We start from the raw sequence: 20,911 nt of genomic DNA on the forward strand, positions 1-20,911 counted from the left end.
TCAATCCTGTTTGTTTTTTAAGGCGTGTCACAATTTCACCATTAAACGTGCCCTGAGAGTTCGAGAGAGATAATCGCCCTACCTGTCTTTCTAGGTGATGGGAGACTGTTCTCCCCACCTCTGCTTTTCTAGAGTTTCACTGTGGAAAGACTCACCAACTCAAATGAAGTCAGAGGGCCCTTGCTGTTCACGCAGGAGAAGGCGTCGGGGTCGGCCCGATATAGGAAAGGAAAATCCCCACGGGTGCTGGGGAGCAAGGTGGGTGTGTGAGGACTCAGTGCCGACATGCCTTCGGAAACCAGAATTACTGGCAGGAAATTGTCGGGCATCCAAATACGCTTGCTCATAGTCAAAGCTCATCTATAAATTAAAGATTCCAGAGCTATCCCTGGAAGGGGGACATGAAATGGCAAACACGCAGATTCAGAGCAACAACTCCGTGAGCAAATGACGACGGGGTCTTGCATGTTTTTTGTTCTGTTTTGTTTTGCTTTGCTTTTTTTAAAGAAATGAGCTGAGCCCCACTTCTCTGAGATGAAGAGAATGTTAATAAACACTCAGTACATGTTTATTAAGTGCTTACTTTTTAAAAGCAAAAGACTGAGCTAGGTCCTCCGAGGGACGAGAAGTCTGTCTACGCTTTACAGGTCTAGATATGGCTCGTGCCATCCAGTAGCTTGGAATCAATTTGTAGAAGAACTAGGGCAGATACACAAAATAATTAGTATTAAATGGTACAACAGAGCAAGCCCCGTGAAAATAGGACTAAGAGGATTTCCAATGTTTTAATAATCTTGCACTGGGTTTTATTTATTAAATGCCAGTCAGCATCACCAACTTTCCATGCATCCTCATAAAACTTCAAAAGAAGTCTTCACTTCTATGTGATATATGACTAGCATAATTACAAAAAAGTAAAATGCATTTAAATACGTCCAATGTTTAATCAGATACAATCAAGAAAAATTTAATCAATGAGCTGAATAAAGATGCTGATGAAAGTTGTATATAAATATTTGAAATTAATGCTGCTTTTAAAATATATTTCAACATAAATAAAAATCCTGTGAGCAAAAAAAAAAAACAAAAACAAAAACAAGAAAACTACAAACCAACAACACCTTAACAGTCAAAACCATTTCATGCAAGGGAGAGGAAATTCAAAGAGGTAGTCCAAAGGAAAACACTACACGAATAACAGAAAATACTCTAGAAATGAACACTTTCCATATGAAAACACAGCAAAAGCTCCAGGGTTCTGTTATCTGCACTCACTCTGCAACATCAGAACATGTTTGTTAATAAATAATTATTACCACATGCTAACTGAATAGTTTCCCTTTATAAACACTTTTTTTTTTTAATACAACTTCAACGTATTTTCTTAGTATGGCCTCATTTGTCTTTCAGTTAATAATGAAAAGCTATCATTGTCTCCAGTTAGTAATTGTTCCCTAAGACCAGGGGAGTGAAACAAACGGGAGCCACTAGGTCACTAGTAGAAGCTGAACCCACAATCGTGACTTCTAGCTTCGTGCTCTGCTGTGGACAAGATAATGTATCCAATTGCTCTGGGTTCTAGGAAAAAGGTTAAAATGAAAACATGAGCCGCTGTATTTTTGGTTTTCATCATCATCAATATACACGTTTTACATGTATCCACGTCATCGATGTTCTCCCATGTGGTGAACGAGGTCAGTTAAACCAAAAAGCTCCCCCTTAAATACGTGCGATGCAATCAAGGATGTCTGCTGGGGCTAACAAGTTAATTACGTTTTCTGAATTACCTCTTGTAAGGCATTCCACAGTTCCTCATCTGTATGCTCATTAAAGGGATCCAGATTTTTCCTCATTGTTCCGGTGAATAAAACAGGTTCCTAAACACCGCAAAAACAGTGAAGGTTATTACTGTGGCCTCCTTTCCTTTGATTACAATGTGAACTTTCTGAACAGAATGGAAATTCAAAAAACCAAAAATTCACTATAATCATGAGTTATAAGGTTGCAAATGCTTGTTTACAGAACAGTCTCTCTATTATTAATAATATTCCATTGTACCGGGCACAGTCCAAAATATCTTCTGGGCCATTGAACATTAACAAAAGAAACTGCTCAAGTGTGTCATCTTAAAAAAGTGAAAAAGGAAGGTTTGATTTTTAATACGCCTTTCTGGTAGTGATACCTGCTCAAACAGGATAAAATAAGGATACAATGATTTGAGGAAGTTTACATTGAGAGCGCTCTATAAATTAATTGCCAATCCTGGTGTGATACTGGAAAAATACCAAGAGCATGACTAGCTGAAATTTGTGCCTCAAAGCAAAACTGTTAACTATTTTCACATTTGCATTGAAGATTAAACAAGGATATTTTCTCCATTGGTCAAGTGATCTTCTGGGATTGGGAATCTCTTCACGTGTCTGAATGGGACAACCTGTTTCTCGACCAAAGAGAATGTAAATTAATGGGGCCACTGGCACCTCTATTCCCAAAGGGATCACCTCCGATTTGCACCAGCTAATCCCCACGTTATCTTGTCTGTGCATCAGGGTTACAAGACGCACGGAACCTTGTTATTAACTGCAAGGGCTGGAAAACCTGAAACCCATTGCGACATGCGTCACACTGAAATTGTTTTCACTGAAATAGCTCTCCCTATTCATCTGCATTGGGAAAAACCACAATTAAATTACTCTTGAAATCCATGCCTCCTTCTGGGTTTCAAGAGACTCTTGTACCTGCGCTCGAGCAGGCGGTTTAAGTTTTCTTCCAAGAGGCCCTCGTAACCCAAGCTAGGAGGACAGGGGCAGCAGCGCAGGCCTGACCGGCCGTTTGCAATGAAGGTAGTAGAACAATGAGATGCAGAGCTCCGTGGACAAGAGGAGACCGGTCTCTTCCACTGGTGCTGGACTCAGGGCAACCACCAGCCTTCACTCTGGCCTGGCCTCGGGGCTGGGCTATTCACTTCTCAAAAGCCCCTGAGCGGAGAGGTTGAGAAGGTAGACTTTCTCTAGCTGTGAAGGAGAAACGACGCTCAGATAGCCCCCCAGACCCTCTCCTTTCCCTCCTGGCTCAGTTTCAAGACTGGTGAGGGGAAAATGGAGACAGAAGACAGATGGTGTGCCAGCAAAAAACATGTAGCCCTAAGCAAAATCCTAAATTAAAAAAAGATGCTACAAAGGGCGTTTTATTCGCACAAAGTTGATAAAGTGGTCCATGTGCCCCCAAAGTGTGGCAAATGACTGGTCGTGAGTCATTTCAAAATGATCGCTGGGTTGAACTGAAAAAATCCAGAGACCTTCCTTAAAACTACCAAAATTTAGGATCAAAGACGAAACCCTCTAAGCAATGGGTCAGAGTTCCCTGTCGGGAGCAACCATCATTGCACTTCAGATTTAAAGGGAAAAAGAAACTTCTACTCCAGGGAGTTGTCAGTGTTCAGATTCCAGCAACCTAGGCAATTTCTCTTCCTTTAGGTGTTTCCATGGGGTTTACAGAAGCGATGCGGCAGGGCTGGGCAGGGGCGGGGCGAGGTGGAGGCGCTGGCTGGAACCCCTCACTCCTTGCTCTGCTCTGAGTCCCGTTCCGCACGCCCACAGCGCCCTGCCCTGTCAGCAGTATTCCACTCTGGGGCCCAAGCCGAGAGACTGCAGGGACCAGTGTTTGCGGAGAAAAGGGGGCCGAGAGAGGGCAGGTGAAGGAATCAGCTGTGACCCTACTGGGCAAAGCGACAGATGGTCCCTTTGCTCACATTAAAGACAAGACAGGACAGGGTCCTGGTCCATCTCCGCTATATGACCTGAAAATCTTTCCCCTTGGGTTCCTCGCAGAGCAAATTCATAGTTGGTGAGAGGTCCAGGGTTTTATAAAGTACCCACCTGGTTTTTAAAGTACACTCTAGAGAGGGATTGCCAAACCTAACTGCAAAAAAGCTGCTTTGTTTTCATTTTTTAAATTTTCTACACAACTTATTGTGAGGTGATCAACATTCAATAACATATCCGTGTTCATCATTTGCTTCAATTCATGTCTTGACCAATTTTTTGTTTTTCTTTCCAAAATGTCGCATGCCACACCTGAGGCCGCGAAGAATTTTTAAACGACGGACCTTTCTTCCTTCGTCAGGCAAACACGGGACTCATGGCACAGCACGGGCACATTTGGGAATGGCGGTTTTGGTGGCTCAAGAGAACAGGCACGGGGACAGACGTTTAAAGTCCAACTATCTACTCCATCATCAGGGTCTGTCTCTTGTCACTTCCCCCGCCTTCTTCTCTTTAGGAAGCCCCTTGAAGTGGAAGAATCTCTCCAGAGATTGGGGGATTAAAGTGAGGTCCTTCGCAGGAAGGAGAGCCACTCACTTAGCCCCTGACCAACGCCCACAGCCTCCTTAGGCGGGGCCTGAAACAGAGGCCTCGGGTGCTCGGTGGGCTTTGCGGAGGTTCTGCCAGTCATCACCAAACCCCTGATGACCGTCACAAAAACAGAGAAATTAAGCTTAAGCATTTCCCAATGCAAAAGGGTCCCCACTTAACTCTTTAAGTCAGTCTAAAAGAGTATAGTAGGCAATTACTCATGTTAATTTAGCAGTATGAGATAGGGGAACATCGCTCAGTACATAAGAGTAATTATCTTTGTTAAGAGATGCCAAATATATATTCCAAAGTGAGTAAAATTTCAATCAAAACCTGTTCAATAAAAAGAATGATTTATTAAAACATTAACAGACTGAAGCTATGTTTTTCTTTAAAACCAACAGGCAATTCGTTAACAATGTCTGCTTCGCTGTGCGGATGTGTTTCATGCGCAGTGTTCATTTTGGTTTCTGCTCATTCTACATGCACCCACTTGCCAAATAAGAAACCATTCTACTATCTCCAAAAGGTAATAAAAGTGCTCACAGCAGACACTACTGCAAGAGCAGATAAGGGTCAGGTTAATTATCATTTCTGATAGATAGATATTATTACTTAAAGTTCCCACCTCCAAGCAATGAAGTTAATAAACTAATTTTATAAATAAGTGTTGTAAAAATGTTTGTAGGCAGAACATTTTAGGGTAGACACTGATGGTAGGACCCACAGCCTTCATGAAAATATACACTAAATTTATTAGGCAAAGTACTATATTTTTCCTGAAGGTACACAATTAAACCTCATCTAGTGAGAGTTAGCTGGCACAGTACAGTTAGAAAAGCAAATGCTTGCGTTCAACGTAGTATTTTAAATGGAGCATTTGTACCAAGCCTGTTTTTCATCTTGGTGTAAAGTGCACAGCTTTTTTCTCCTTTGTACCCTATTCAGTAGTAATTTTTTCCTTTGTTACGAACATAACACAAGTTCATATTAGGGGTGCGACCCCAAAATGGCCACTCTGAATCAAAGCATTTAGTGCCGTAAACTGATAGTCTCCTGACCCAACTGCACGACTGAAAATGACAATCCTACTCAACCTTTTGTACGTGCGACTGGAAGACAAGCCCGTCATTATCCTAAAAAGAAACCCTACCCGCTAACCTTCAGATACTTAAAACGACCTGGGACCGAGACAGAAACACGGACAAGTGGTTACAAACTAGGCAGATAAAGCACAACACTTTGCTTTACCTGCATCGTCTCAGTCCCAAACCAGGAAACTGCCCCCCATTAAAATATACCCTCAAGGGCGGCGCCTGCCGCTGTCCCCTCCAATCCGAGGGGCTACCTTTTCATTTCTAATCTAAGGACCTTTATTAAGGGCAGCTCATCTCCCTGTTTCCAGAACATTATCTTGGGTTCCCTTTTTTTTTTTTAAATCCCGTAGCCTCTGAATGAACCGATCATCACCCATATTCAGAAGAAAAGAACATTGTTCGCCAACAAAGGAAAAAGAATTTAAGTCGTGTAAAGTCCTCTTTCGATACAGAAAGGTCAGGGGCGCCGGGAGCAGCTCCACGGGCTTTAATGAAGACTTCAGTGTCCGAAACAAAGGCCCCACTGCATTAGGCTGGAATCCAGTTGTATTTCTTTACTAGTAACAGCATACCCACCTCTTCTCTCTTTGAGTTGTGTTCCCAACAGGAAAAAAAGAAGGGAAAGAAAACCAGGTAATAAAGAAGTCTTAAAGAGACAGCTCTGGCTCACCTTTTTCAGTCTGCTGAAGACAGCCCTGGCAATGCAAAGCCCACCAGAGCAGGACGGGCTGTGTAAAACACCTAGCTTTCGCTTTGTTTTAAAAGTCTAATAAATATTTTTTAAAAATGAATCTGTTTAATCATATAAAGATGATAGCGGTCCATCTGTGCCAATGGAATCCCTCTTTAACTGAAAACATTTTTTTATGCCCACCGGATGGGGGCTCAAAAGATAGAGAATCCATCCAAAGAAGTTTAGAAATATGTTTTTCCAGATCCTCTCAGATAAGCAAGCTACTCTCTGAATATAACCTTGGTGTTCTCTTCAGGGAACTTTAACTATTTCGGATTGTGGGCACAAAGGCCGCATATATTTTGGCTACCTGTTTTGTGTAAAAAAATTACTTAGGAACAGTACCTGCTTGAGAGTTCCCTCCAGGCCTAGTCCGACTGTTCGTATGGCACCTCGGCTCCTGTGGAGGTCTTTGCTGCTATCACGCCTCTCCCCATTCTGACTTGCTCACAGTGGAGTCAAGAGTGATGGGGATGAGGCTGGAAGAGGGAGACCAGCACAGAAGCTCACGGCTGGGCCCAGGATCACAGACCACAGCCAGCACGGAGCCAGGGAAGACCACGTGGGCCCAGCTCTCACACCTGTAAACAAGGCAACAGCACCGGGCCCTGCCTTTGCCAAGTCTGCTCGAAACCTCTTCAGTTCCCTACATCAGGCTCCTGAGACACAAGCGACACTGCTTCCTATTCGTCTCAGGACAAGTGGGACTTAAGTTTGCTGCGGCCACTGGGCCATGGCCGGGAGGGAGGGCTCTTAGCTCTGGCAAGGTGAGATTTTGAGTATCTTCTCCTGACCCTGACCAGCCCATGACATGTTAGGGGTAAGCCCATTTCCAAACTGATTTTCTTTTAGTGGCGAGTGCAACCTGAGTTTTAAGAGAAGTGAACAATTCAGTTTTTCAAAACCACCGAACGATCCAAATGAGGGACATAGCACTAGGAGAAACAGCTTTCAGGGTCGCGCTGTATTTATTTGTTTTTGTTATAGTTTAGGGGAATTCTCTGTGAGCAGGGTGGGAGGAAAAATGGGTAAACTATCTGATGAGAACATCATTTCATTCAACGAGCACCTACTGACAAGTACATAGAGAGAGAGAGATTTGGAGTTGATCAGTCCTGAGTTCTGAACCTACTGCGTGTTAGCTGTTTGAGTAGGGGCATGTTACTCGCCTCCCCACAATGCCAGGTCCTCAGTTCCTCCCTGGCAATGCGGTTAACCTTGCAGGACCACTGTGAGAATCCGGAAGGTCCATGAAGCCGGAGCCCGACCGCACAGGGGGACGGCGAGGGGTAGTCTCTATCAAGCTGCGCTTGAAGCCAGCGGATCATGAAATCAATTTTGTGCCTTGTGATCATCCTTCTGTCTTTTATATAAATGAGCACAGAATGAATATAACAGAAGATACAGTGCAGAGCACAGAGCAATATTATTTTGGGGAATTTTAGTCTGTGTGTGTGTGTGTGGGCGCACACAGGCATGAGAGCGACACAGAGCGGGTGTGCTGTGGACCGCAGTCGGCAGGGGCCCTCGTCCCCGACGGGTGGCAGGCGCAAGAGCCGGGGGGTCCTGTTGGGAAACTTGAACCCTGGCTCTGGGGCTTGCTTGTTAAGGGGGTTATGGTCACTTCCTGTGCCTCAGTTTTTCAATCGTGCACATGAGGAAAGAGGCCAAACCATGTTAAAGATTCCACAGGTGATAGGCATTATTATTCATACTTGTGTAACTTGGTCAGGAACTGCAAAAAGACCGCGGCCACGAAACAGAGACAGCAAACGTGTCAGGGGCCCTACAGGGGACTGCGCTGTATGAGACGGGTTCAGAGCGGTGCTCAGGAAAGGGTGGGAGGGCGGCCAGAAAACAAGACAAAAACAAGGGCCAGGCTTTGGTGTTCCTGTTGTGCCTTGTGGGACAAACATTGGACAGCTTTCTCCTCACCCGAGGACGCCTTTTCTTCTCTCTCTCTTGCTCTCTCTCTCTCTTTCATTTATTTTTTTATTTATTTAGGCTTCGCTCTTTAAATTTTTTTTTTTACATAAATTTTTCAATTTTTTGCTTCACTGTTTAAGTGTATATACACAATGGGATTTATGTTATAAATAATCAATGTAAAATCACCAGGGGACCACAAAAACGTAAGTAGAAATTAAACAGCAAAGTCCATCCAAAATGTTTTACTATTTTTACTTATGTAGCAATAAAAGCCAGTACCCCGCCCCCCGCCCCCATCCTTAATAATCATAGTTACGCTTTACTGAGTAGTGCTAAGATCCAGGCACAGGCCCCCACATATTTTCTCATCCAGTTCAACCTTCACAACTCCAGAAGACGGTAATTACGAGAGCGGGTGTCATGACAAGGACAGTGAACCTCGGAGGCCCTGCGAGTTCGTCGAGGCCACGAACCCCTAATGAGGCAGAGGCAGACGGGGTCTCCACTCCAGAGGTGCCTGCCTCCTGGGTGATATTCCGGGACCCTGTACACACTGCAGTCTCTTCTGACTCTCTCTCTTTAATCAACAAACACTGTGCCTTGGAGGCAAAGGCATATAAAGTGAAAAAAAAAAAAAAAGGTTCTGTGTTTACAATGGTTGGTGATCGTTATCTGCATGGATACAAAGCTCGGCACTGTTTTGTAAGCACGCGCTCTGGAGAACGTATAGAGAGCATGCTCAAAAGTAGGGTGGAAACTGATGGAACAGAACCAAAACCTGGTGATGTCAAGGTATATTTAGTCTTTGCTCAGATGTGCTTCCAAAACATTACTGGAAGAGCCAAGAGCCATCTAACGTTATTTCTTTATTTATACAGTTCTTTTATGTACACAAGCCTACAACCATTTCTTATGAAGGAGCATTAAAAGTAACACAGGACACGTTTCTAGATCCTTTCATCCAAGGATATGAAAGCATTTTCTAGACACGCCCTTTGTTTCTGCTGTGTAGATCTCTTTGGCCCATTTCAGAGATGGGTACAACCAAAACGTAAAACCTGGGAACTGAGACTCATATTTTACACTGGAATCACTAAGTCATGAACCTGAGAGCCAGAGGGACTCTTTCAATGTGCAGGGATTTCTTTCCGTTTTTCCTGAAAGGGATATCTTTAAAATGATTTTAAAAAATTCTGCTAAAATACACATAAAAGGTACTACCTTCACCACTTGAAGTGTACAGTTCAGAGGGGTTAGGCGCGCCGAGCGCTGTTGCGCAGCCTTTGCCATGCCCCACGCACAGAGCTCCTCCCATCGCACAACTGAGACTGCACTCCTTGACCAGCCTCCGTCTCCCCTCCCTGTCTCTATGGATTGGACCACACTAGGCCTCTCAGAGAAGTGGAGTCACATGGTACTATCCTATGGTGACTGTCTTATTTCACTCATCACGATGTCCTCGGGGCTCATCCATGTTGTAGCATGTGTCCAGATTTCCTTCCTTTTCAAAGGTGGAATATACTCCACCGCATGGATAGCTCACATCTTGTTTAAGCATTCATCCATGCATGAGCAAGGAGAATGCGTCCACCATATTGTGGATATGGTTCGGGTTTACGGACATCTCTTCAATCCTTTTGGGTTTATGCCCGAAGCAGAACTGCTGGGTCGTATGGTAAGTCTATTTTTAATTGCGTGAGGAACCTCTATCCTGCTTCCACGGTGGCTGCACCATCTTACATTCCCACCACCCATGCACAAGGGTTCCAATTTCTCTAATTTCCAACACTTGTTATTTTATTTTTTTTTTTTTTAATATACTAGTCAACGTAATGGGTGTGAGTTGGCATGTGATTGTAGTTCTGAAAAGAATATCTAGATTTCAAAATTGCTTGGAGCAATTCCAATTTTTTTAGAGGCCAGTGGTAGTTAGCAATCACCATACTCTCATAAGATACAAGTCCCCCTTCTCCTTCTCTTTGGGGACCATGTTCTATAGGCTTCCATACAAACAGGCATTTAAGAGCTCTTTATATCCACATTCACCTTGTCTCTAGAGGATATGTGTCTTTTCTCAGTTTCCCTTGATGGCCAGATGACTATACAGCATAAAACAAAACAAAACACCCTGCATTTAGAAACAATCAGCAAGTCTGGAGCTGCATGTGTCTCAGGGCCAGGGAAGAGGGCAGGATGGGCGATGCGAGGCCAGGGGCCAGGGGGCAGAGGGCCTCTGGTGCCCGTGGCTACACACCTGGAGGACAGTAATTGCTCCATAAATGTTTTCTGACCTTTTTTTAAAATCCTCACCTGAGAATATTTTTATTGATTTTCAGGAAGAGAAGAAGGGGGAGAGAGAGAGAAACATGGGCGGGCTGGCTGCCTCGTACAAGTATGTGCCCCGGCTAGGGATCAAACCCACAGCCCCGATGTGTGTCCTGGCTGGGGACTGCACCAACAACCGTTTTTGGTGTATGGGACGACACTCCAAACAACGGAGCCACCTGGCTAGGGCTGCGTTTCCTGAATTTATGTTGAGTGGATGAACCACAGGAAGGACAGGAGCTCTTCTCGTGCATATAAGCCAGTCTCCAGACCACTTCCTGAAAGTCATGCTTCTATTAAGCAGAAGAATAAAAGAAAATAAAATCAGAGCCCTGGAAGAGAAGGTGGATTTGGCCCTCCACCATCACAGCACGCGACGCTGCCCACATGCACTTACCTATTTAGCCCTAACGACAGGTTTTGGAGTTTGTATTTGCTAGCTGCTTTGTACCGGAGAGAAAAATGAGGTGCAGAGAGATGGAATTCCCTGTCTCACGTCCTTTCTCACTATTCTCTGCTGTCTCCCTGCTCTATATCTCTAACTAGTGGCTAGAGTTCAAAAGGGCTCCCCAATTCCCACAGGTGCACTCCACAACCCTCAAAGCTGCACAGTGTCCCCGAAAAGCCTTCATGGAGATAACTGCCTTCGAAAAGGCAGCTTCATTGCCTACAGCAAAATACCATCGTTAAGTCGCTTAAATCTATGTTTTCCTAGAGAAATCTCTCAAGTGCGACATGAACCATTTATCATTTTGTTCTCAGAATTCTCTGGTTATCGGCAGGTAAAACGGGGTACTTGGGGAAGTTTGAGTCCAGAAATCTATTTTGTTATTAAATCTGTTTCCCTCTTTCTCTCTCTCTCCCCGTTTCTCTCTCTCACACACGCACACATCCCCCGCCCCCCCAACAACAGAAGAACAAACAAACGAACAAAACCTGGCATCTGATGAAAATCTCTGTTGAAAATGCCTGCTGTTAAAAATACATTCTACTGGGAAAATGGATCACCCCTTTAATTTACTTTTAAAAAGCAATAAAATTAAAGGCAATTAAACTTGGGTTCCCTATAAAAAGAACGTGTGAGAGTGCTCTGACTTGCATACCTGAGGTATGATTGACATTTTCTTCCTTAAATCATGAAGTCCAATTTCAGTTGTCAAGATTTTATCAATCCAAATTTTACCTTCGGGTTCTGACAACCTAAAAAGGGCTGAGATGAGGGAACTTTTTCCAGCTCCTGTTCTTCCCACAATGCCAACCTGTAAAGAGATCCAAGAGAGATTAAGAAAAAAACAATACACAGCAGACCCAGGAGAAACCTTGGCTGCTGAAGATGAATTAAGGACGTTCTACACTCGATGTAGTCCGCGTTTCTCGTCTTTGACACTGCTGACATTTTGGGCCAGGTAACTCCTCATTGTGTGTGTATGGAGGCTGTCCTGTGCACTGTAGGGTGTTTGCCCGTCTCCCAGGGTCCTATCTACCAGATGCCAGTAGCACCCCCAAATTGTGGCAACCCAAAGTGTCAGATGCTGACAAATGTCCCTTGGGTGGGCAAGCTGTCCCTGGTTGAAATTCACTCTGTCTAAAGAAAAGTTAAAAACAAGAGAATCAATCTCCTGGCAGTGAAAAGCCAGCTGTCTTGTATGTGGTCAATGAGAAGCCAGCTTTTAAATTCGCTTTATACCTGTGGCTGGGTATTTCGAACCTTGAAATTTCTTGAGTAATTTTATTGATATGTCCAAAAGTCAAGTCAGAATGTTATACATAAACATCTGACTCGAATTCATTTCCCAGAATTCTAGCTTTTAAGAGGACTTGTTGTTTGGTAAAGAAACTAAATCACTTTTGGATGTTCAATATCTGGTTATGTTCTATCTTGAAAGGGTACACCTTAAAATTCTAAAATGTAGGTCTCAGTGTCTTAAAAGACAACGAGTAGCCAAAATTCACATACTGGAATCAACAACAACATAAGTAACATTTGTTATTTATATGAGGCCTTTCATCTGAGCAGTTCAAAAGGCATTTTACAAACCAATTAATAGTTATAAATTTCTCCTTGGGAAAGAAACGTGTCAAGTATCAGTCTAGTTATTAAAACTAAAGCATAGAGAAATTAAGTGCAATCACAATAAGATCAAAGAATCAATATAAAGCCTGTAAAATGCTGGTCAGGAATGAAACAGTATTGTAAAACCTGGCTGTTAGCCGTGTACCTTTAAATCTGTATGCAGAAACTGGCTTTTTTTTTTTTTTTTCTTTTTTAAACCAATGAGCTTGCTCAACTGAAAATTCCCTAGTGGGAGGTTCCCAAAGATGATATCTCTATTTAGGAATCTGGAATCAATGAGGGGGCATAAAACCTGCTTTCACTCATCTGTGAATTAATTCAGTAGCTTTCTAAAACTCAGAGCTTCCAACACAGAAGAACTAAACCTTTCCGAGCACTGATTATATGGTGGGAACTATATATATTTTCTCATTTGAATGCCTCCAAAGATTTAAAGCTTAATCTGTAAAATCAATAACAGCATTTCAAAAAAGAATTTATCTTTTTTTATATGTGAGCAAGGCAGCAAGTAACGAGGGAGGACACACATCTGCCAGTTTCCTCTGCTCCCATGCACACTCCATTGCCCCAGCAGACTTCACAAAACACATGTTCAAAGATGAAATTATTAGCAATTTCAAGATAGGGTCAGCTGGGCTTTCAACCAGGACTTTGTTGCACACCGGAGAAAAGTCAGCCCCACCTGTAATTCTTAAATGGTGTCATCGGGATTTGAACCCAAGATGCTGATTCCAGCATCTAGGCCCTGACCCACTATAAGCACACTCTCTCTTTTGACAATACTGCTTTTCTTACTGTATTAATGTTGCTTTTTCGTCTTCACCACTGCTTCCACGTCTGACTGGCTAATCACATGGCCAGCTGCTTGGGGCCAGCAGGCTGGCTGGCACTCTTTTTATCAGACTGCAATAAGCTCTCTTTCTGCCTCCTGGGTGGCTTTTCTAAACCATGTTCAAACTTCTGTAGATTTGAGTCTCCTCATTCTTACTAAAACACAATTTTTCTGTGTCCATACATCCTTTTTTTGATTGCGTATGTTGTCCAAACGATACGTCAGATTTTACTCAGCCATTTACCTGCTGCTGGAATGTAAGCCCTCTCTCATTTTCCTCTAACTCTACAACATTGCGAGGATTAGTATGCATCCCTTACTCAGGTGAAATGAACTGGCCTCCAATTTTACTGAAGAGAACAGAACATACAAGGTATGAAATCCTCCTCATCCAAATTCCCACTCCCTGTTCCTGGGCGGTTCCCCTGGAGACGCCGACTGACTCTGAGAAGGGAGTTCATTTGGGAGCGCTCTGGGCACCACCACCTGTGCAGGGAGGCGAGCGATCCTTTCTTTCCCCCTGCCCCAAATATGAGTTTAGAGAGGTTAAATATGATAAAAATGGCTTTAACTAATTTTATTATCTTTGTATTCATTTTGCACCTTAGGGTAAATCCTCCTCTGTGTTTTACGGTGGGCCACTTTCTGCTGACAGGTATGTCGCAGTGCACACGCGCATGGCTCAGGTGCTTTTCTATATGCTGGGTTGGCCAAAAAATCTGTTTAGTGTCTTCCATAAAATAAAAGACATGTTTTTCATTGTCACCAATAACGTTATTGATGCGGATATTTTGAGTATGTTGGCTCTCTCCTGCAACGTATACTGTTGATTGTTCCTCAGTTAATGTCTTGATTGGATCTCTATCAACTTCAATCGGTCCACCTGACCGTGGAGCATCATCCAGAGGAAAGTCTCTAGTACGAAACTTCACAAACCACTTTTGACCCATTGGCTCAGTCACAGCGCCTTCTCCATACGCAGCACAAATCTTTGTGTTTCAGCTGCAGTTTTACCTTTCTCGAAATAATAAAAGTACAATAGGCCAAAAATATTGCGTATTCTCTTCCCCTTCCAATATTAAAATGGCTGCATAAAAAAATTCCCCAATTTTGATAAGTGTGTCTGTTTGTTTAATGCACACTGATATGACAGCTGTCACAGTACAATCTAACAAAATTGGTTTTGAATGAAGTTAAAGACACCTAAGCACTACTAGAGCCAGCTTTTGGAAAAAAACAAATGAGCTTTTGGGCCAACCCAGTATTCCCGGTGTTCTCATATGTAAATCAACTCACATACAGACAGACAAGAAACCATGCCTCTGAGAATGTGCAGATGTTCCTGGACTGTCTATCGGCATTACTGAAACTGACCCATGTGTTCAAAGGGAAACAGCTGTAGATTTGTGGTCATTGGTCAACATGTGGCAGGGTCACTGGGGGCTGCGCACCGCTCCAGGACTGTGAGTGCCAAACTCAAGAAAGGATAGCGAGAAAAAAGAAAACCTGCCTCTATTTCTCTCTGCTGTTCACTCATCAAAACAAAGCCTGAGTCTGTCACAGGTCCCCAATGGATTTTACCAATTGTCCATGGAGAGTGGCACAGATATCAGTAAGTTTGTATTCATTGACACCAAAGGGGCACTTTGAGATAGTCCTATTTTAGCTGTTATGGAACCGCCCCTCCATGTTTTCCCAATTAGGCCAACGCTGGCCTCTGATGGCCACACCTGCATGGTAGACACTTGCCCTTGAATGGCTCTTCAGACGTCTAATTCCCCATGAGCGATACCCGATGCCCCGCCCACAACAGTCTCTTCTCCAGACTCCCCCACTTTAATCTCCTAACTTCTTGTTCAGGTTCACAGGCCCAAATTGTTTACCTTCTTCCTAGCTTTTTCCGATGCCAGCATGACCCCGAAGATTCTACTTCTGCAATGTTTCATGACCCCAGTTCTCTCATTATAACACCCGGTGATCGCCTGTGTGCAAGGCTGCATCACCGTTAAAAAATCAAAATAAAACCATCCCTTTTCTTAATCGTCATCATGGCAAGTAAATTGGAAAGTAAATGAATACTAGCAGTAACCCCAGCACTCTGATAAAACCGTTCTTAAGATGCTGATGTGTTTTCTTTCTGGGCTTGCGTGTGTGTGTGTTCTTAAAGATACTAGCTCATATATTTAAACAAAATAGGGTTGATATGTATACATTATTATAACCTGCTTTTGTTTAATATTTCATAACATTTATTTTAATGGCCACATAATATTACAGTATATGATCATTTATTCATCAAATCCCCTACTTGTAGATATTTTGCTATTACAACTCTGTGTCAAATAGCCTTAAGTTAAATCTTTGCAAACAACCTTAATTATTTCCTTAAGATACATCGCTAGATGTGAAACTGCTGAGAAACAGGTGTGAACATTTTCAAAGGCGGCTGTTAAGCACTGCCAAACTACCCTCCAGAAATATGTTATCAGTTTCCACTCCTACCCATTTCCCTGCACATTCACAAACATGGGTGTTATGATTTTGCTTTAACTGCCATAGGTTTCATTCCAAAGAGTGAACCCACTTTCCCCACTACGTCCTGCTAGGAGTGCACAATAGGGAGTGGCTTCCCGCCTCTCTCATCTTCCCACTACGGTCCATGTGCCCTCCCTTCTCAGGCTAAACTACCCAACGAAACCTCTGTGCTTCTCCATGCACCAGGAAGTCTCTTCTACAAAACTGTCCCAACTAACCGCTCCATCCTTAATCAGCTTCCTTGGAATTACTAGGTAGTTCCGAGAAGTAAAAGGGAAAATGGGTGTTATGTACCTGGTAGTCCATTTCCTTGAAGACTGAAGGTGCCTGCTCCTTCAGTCACTAACCCAGGGTGCGGGGCCTTTGCTGACGCTGGTCTCCTCGCCTGGAAAGCCTTTCACACGCATGTCCACCCACGGAAATCCTGACCACATGGCACAAATTCTATCTCAAAGGCCCAATTTCTTGGAAATGTTCTACCTGTCCCCTAACAGATGTCATCTTGTCTTCTAAACTTCCACAAAAACTGTGATCTCCTTATATCTTACCTAGCAGCCATAGTAGCAATTTTTTTTTTTTAATTCAAGAGCAGGACCTATTTCTTTCTTTTCTTTTTTTTTTTAAAAAGATTTAAAAAATTTTTCAGAGACAGGGGAAGGGAGGGAGAAAGAGACGGACAGAAATATCCCTGTGTGAAGAGAAACGTCGATCAGTTGCCTCTCACACACCCCTAGTTGGGGACCAGGCCCGCAACCCAGGCATGTGCCCTGACCAGGACTCAAACCGGCGACCCTTTAGTTCGCAGTCCAATGCTCAATCTGTAGAGCCACACCAGCCAGGGCCATAGGCGCTGTTTTGGTACTACCTTGTTTCTTCTGCTGAATGGGGTATGTTGACAGCAGAGTCTGTATTAGGCTCACTGTTGTAGCACAGGTATTACCTGTGGCCTCCTGCCCAAAAGAGGCATGTTGTTGAGGGTTGAGGAGTTTACCTCAGGCTGGAGAGATTTATGGAAAATCTGCTACCATATACTTTAGGTATATAACAAGCCAAACAGGGAAGACTTGTGTGGCAGATGGATCCCATCACCATAAATACGACTGCAAGGACCAAGCCCTGCTTGCCCATGGGGTAGACAGCCATTGCGGACGTCAGCGGAAGAGGTCAGGCTCAGTTCTCGCCGTGAGAACGAAAGTTCCCTTTGTCCAAGCGTTTCCTCTGTGCTGGTCTTGGGGCGAGCAGGCGCTTGATACGTCTTATCTTGTTTAAGGGGTATAACAGGCCTAGAGGTGACGTCCTATTACTTCCATTTTGCAAGGGAGAAGATAGAGGCTTGGTAAGATTAATTAACCTGCCTGAGATAACAGAGCCTAGAAGTGGCAGCGCTCAAACCCAGAGGTGTCTGCCTCCTGTCCGTTCTGCTCATGGCCTCCCTGTCACCTGGAAGGCCTGGCACCTGTGTCCTCCTGTGTGGCTAGAAGGGATGAAGTGCGGAGAGGTGGAGGTTAAAGGGAATGGCCTACCATGTGGACGGTGAAAGCACGAGGTCAGTGCAGGCAAGCGAAATGCGGTGGGTGGGGCAAAAGAGCAGACATCTCTGAGCAGAGAGGGAACCCGAGGTTGGACGGGCCCCCACATCCGGGGCTGGGAGAGAAAACTGCAGCTCCTGGTGCACATGGTACCTAGGAAGCGGTGCCATATGTTCCACACAGCGCCCTGCTTGAGGCAGGGAGGCTAATTTTTGAAAGGGCCCCAAGTGATATTGCTCCAGCCGGCTGCCTATGCCTCAGGCCCAGATGGGGCCCAGCCTGTCATGAAATACCTCCAGTCTCTGCAGGAGGCTGGTGCAGAGAAGGCCAGACAGAGGGGCACAAAGCTGCCCGTGATGAAGACAGCGTCTACTGAAAAGACGTAAATAAGTGCATCAGCTTGGAATCACACAGGATTAGGTAATAATGTAAAACCCCGATCTGCAGAATATACAAGTAAATAAATCAATAGGGTGGTAAGTGACACAGAACTTTCTAGAGCATCATGCTCAATCTTCGGGGTTGGGGTATTCCATGAGCTTTATTTCAAACCGCCAAAAGACATTTCGTAGAAATCATGGGCTCTAACTGGGGGTTGGGGGGGATCTTTCATGGGATTTTGAGCCGAGAGCTCGGGCGGGCCTGAGATTCTGCATTCCTAAGAAGCCCCGGGGTATGGAGGCGCTGCCAGCTCTGTCACCAAGTCTGAGCAGGAAGGAGCCAGGAGGCAGCATGGGAAGCAGGACCATCTGGGAGTGAGAGGACGGGTTTCTGAGAAAGTATTATGTAAAAAGGGACAAAATGTAGGAAACTAATATTTTTGCACATTATAGCAAGGTCTAGTACACATCTATAAAATGTATTATCCAAGTAATAGCTCTGAGCAGGAAAAAAAATAATAATAAACCAAAATCAATCTACTTCTAGAGCTGGAAAATGCTTTGAAATGGCCCAGTACTCTCTAAAATGATCAAATCAACCACAAAATCATCTAAATGAAAATGCAGCCAGTGTTTAGAATCTAACCAGGAAAGCCTAGGGTGCTATTTGCCTCATTTTGGTTCTTTATTTCCCTTGCTATTTCTTCTGTGCATTAGAATCCTGCTTAGTGCTTATTAGATTGTCTTGTTTACTACAACTTCCAGGAATCTGGACAGCAGGGGCAATAAATGAAAGGGTTTAATGAAGCGCCATTCTGCCGTGTTGACACATTCCCGTGTCCCCTGCAACGGCCTCTCCCAGTCAAACGTCCAACAGAAGGGGTGTCCCGGAATAACGGGGCTGGCACAGGTGCGGAGGCCTGGGGTCTTCCCAGGCAGAGTGAAATCAAACCATGGGTACGCCGGCTGGATGCCACCTCTGAATACACAAGTGGAGCCAAAGGTGATACTGTGAGTGGCCCGAGACACCCATCGAAGTCACGTTATCAGAGTTATGACAACTCCGTCTCCAAGTTCAATTCTCCCGCAGGCATTGTAGAATCTCAGCTAATCGTATGACTTGGGGGTTGTTTTTTAGATGGAAGAATTCAAACTTGCTAAGGTTCTAAGTTGTTACGACCAAGTTGCTTAGATAATTCATAGTGTCGGGTTTCAAGGGAAATTTAAAACGTGTGCAAATTAACAGAATTATATCTGGCCCAATAAGCCTGACGGCACATCGTCCGCCAGTGAGCAAACCCCGCTGGCGGTGCTCTGGGGGTCAGGGTCCCACCAGGAGCTGCAGTTACTGTTCTCCCGACACAGCGTCCTCACCTTCTTCCCCACCTGCAATAAGACTGGAAATAATGAGGAGCCGGCCTGTGCCACGTGACTCGCTAAAGCCGCTCCCTAGGTATCATTAGGGCATTAAGTGGAACGCTGATTCTTTCATGTCACAAGGGTATCATTCATTAAATTATGGCTATAGTCCACTAAATGGGCCTGTGGTGGGGAGAGAGCTTAAAAGAGCCGTTCTTAAGGTATTTAACACATCTAGGTAATGGGTTGTTTACAGGAGCTGTCTTGAGTGTCTGTTTGGGCTGCTGGTTGCCCGACACCTGCGTATTACTCACTCTGCCCGCCAGCAGTCCCTCGGCAGCCACTGCGTGCCCTGCAGAGTGCCATTTTCGGGGGGGACACAGGTGCAGATAAGATGCCCCCTGACCTGAATAAGCCTCAGCGTACTGTGAGCTCAGACCCCAAATGCCAAAGCATGGCATGAGTGCCATCTTTTATTTTTCTATTGTGGTAAAATACACATAACATGAAGTTGGCCAACGTAACCATTGTTTTAAGTGTACAGTTCAGTAGTGTTAAGTATACGCCCATTGTTGTGTACCAACCTCCAGAATTCTTTCTGCCTTGCAAAAAAAAAAAAAATCCTTTATTATCCACTGAACACGAATTCTGCACTCACCTCTCCTCACATCTCCCGGCAACCACCAGTCTGCTTTCTGTGTCTATGCGCCTGACTATTCTCCTAACCTCATATAAGCTGAATCACACAGTGTTTGCTCTTTTGTGCCTGGTTTATTTCATTTAGCATCATGTCCTCAAGGTTCGTCCATGTGTCAAAATTTCCTTTGTTTTTAAAGCTGAATAATATTCCATTGTATGGATCTATCACATTTTGTTTATCCATGTAATCCCTGATGGGCACTTGGGTTGCTTCCAACTTTTGGCTACTGTGACAAATCCTTCTATGAACATGGGTGCACTATAAATGTTATGTTAAAAGAATATGTAAGAAGCTATGGCAGAACTGAGGGTCTCCCAGAGGCAGATACATTAGAGTTGACTCTGAAAACAAGGGGGCTTTCACCAGCCCGCTAATGGAAGGAGAGGGTCTCAGAGGTCAAGGAGCCAGGAGGACTGGCTGCTTCGGGAGAACGTATACGCCACCCAAGTACAAGGCATGTACACACATTAGGAATCAAGGCGAAACAGGTAGGTGGGAGAAGCTTTCTACAGCCTCCTCCTTTCTGCTTTAACCACTTCTTCAGGAGCCTCTGCTGAGGGCCCCAAGTCCCATGCCTGTGGACTCAGACACTGGCAGGGCCCGGTCACACACCTCCTGTTGGTCCCCCACGTGTACCAACCCCTGCGCCCTTGGGTTTCCTTTCAGCGACTTTGGGTGAATCTCTGGGCCTTCCCTGCCTCCAGCTGGGGGCTCTGGCTTCAGAGTCCTAACGGGGTCATGGATTCTAGACTCTCCTCTAGTGGCTGAGCGCTGACCACACAGCCCCTGCTGGAGAGGACCTGGGGCCTTCTGTGGTTCCAGCAGTGGCTCGCCCAGGCCAGGAGCTGGCAGGATGACCCATAAAGATCAGATCGGTGTGTTAGAGAGAAGCAGTCTGCTGGTGGGAGGGCAGGGGAATGACAGCAAGGGATGGGTTAGAGAGGCCAGGTCTATGGAATGGGTCAAGGGACAGAGTAGGGCCAGAAGCGAAGGCTACCCTGGGGAGGAAAGAAGAGAAGGGCCTGGAAAATACAAAGAACTCAGCATCGATAGGAACTAGACA

General features: G+C 44.6%; 1 protein-coding gene across 2 annotated transcripts in view; it reads right to left on the reverse strand.

Annotated features, from left to right (window-relative positions):
* ABCC4 (ATP binding cassette subfamily C member 4 (PEL blood group)) overlaps positions 1 to 20,911 on the reverse strand; it is a 221,064-nt gene that overhangs the window by 26,326 nt on the left and 173,827 nt on the right. For both annotated transcript variants that reach the window (XM_054586476.1, XM_054586475.1), the window contains 2 exons: positions 11,543 to 11,698; positions 1,788 to 1,877 (listed from right to left, as the gene is read on the reverse strand). In XM_054586476.1, coding sequence (XP_054442451.1) covers positions 1,788 to 1,877; positions 11,543 to 11,698 — 246 coding nt within the window. The remainder of the gene's footprint in view (positions 1 to 1,787; positions 1,878 to 11,542; positions 11,699 to 20,911) is intronic.

Source organism: Pteronotus mesoamericanus, unplaced genomic scaffold (assembly GCF_021234165.1).
Source record: "Pteronotus mesoamericanus isolate MK-2021 breed Mesoamerican mustached bat unplaced genomic scaffold, CSHL_Meso_final contig_94, whole genome shotgun sequence".
Classification (NCBI taxonomy): domain Eukaryota; kingdom Metazoa; phylum Chordata; class Mammalia; order Chiroptera; family Mormoopidae; genus Pteronotus; species Pteronotus mesoamericanus.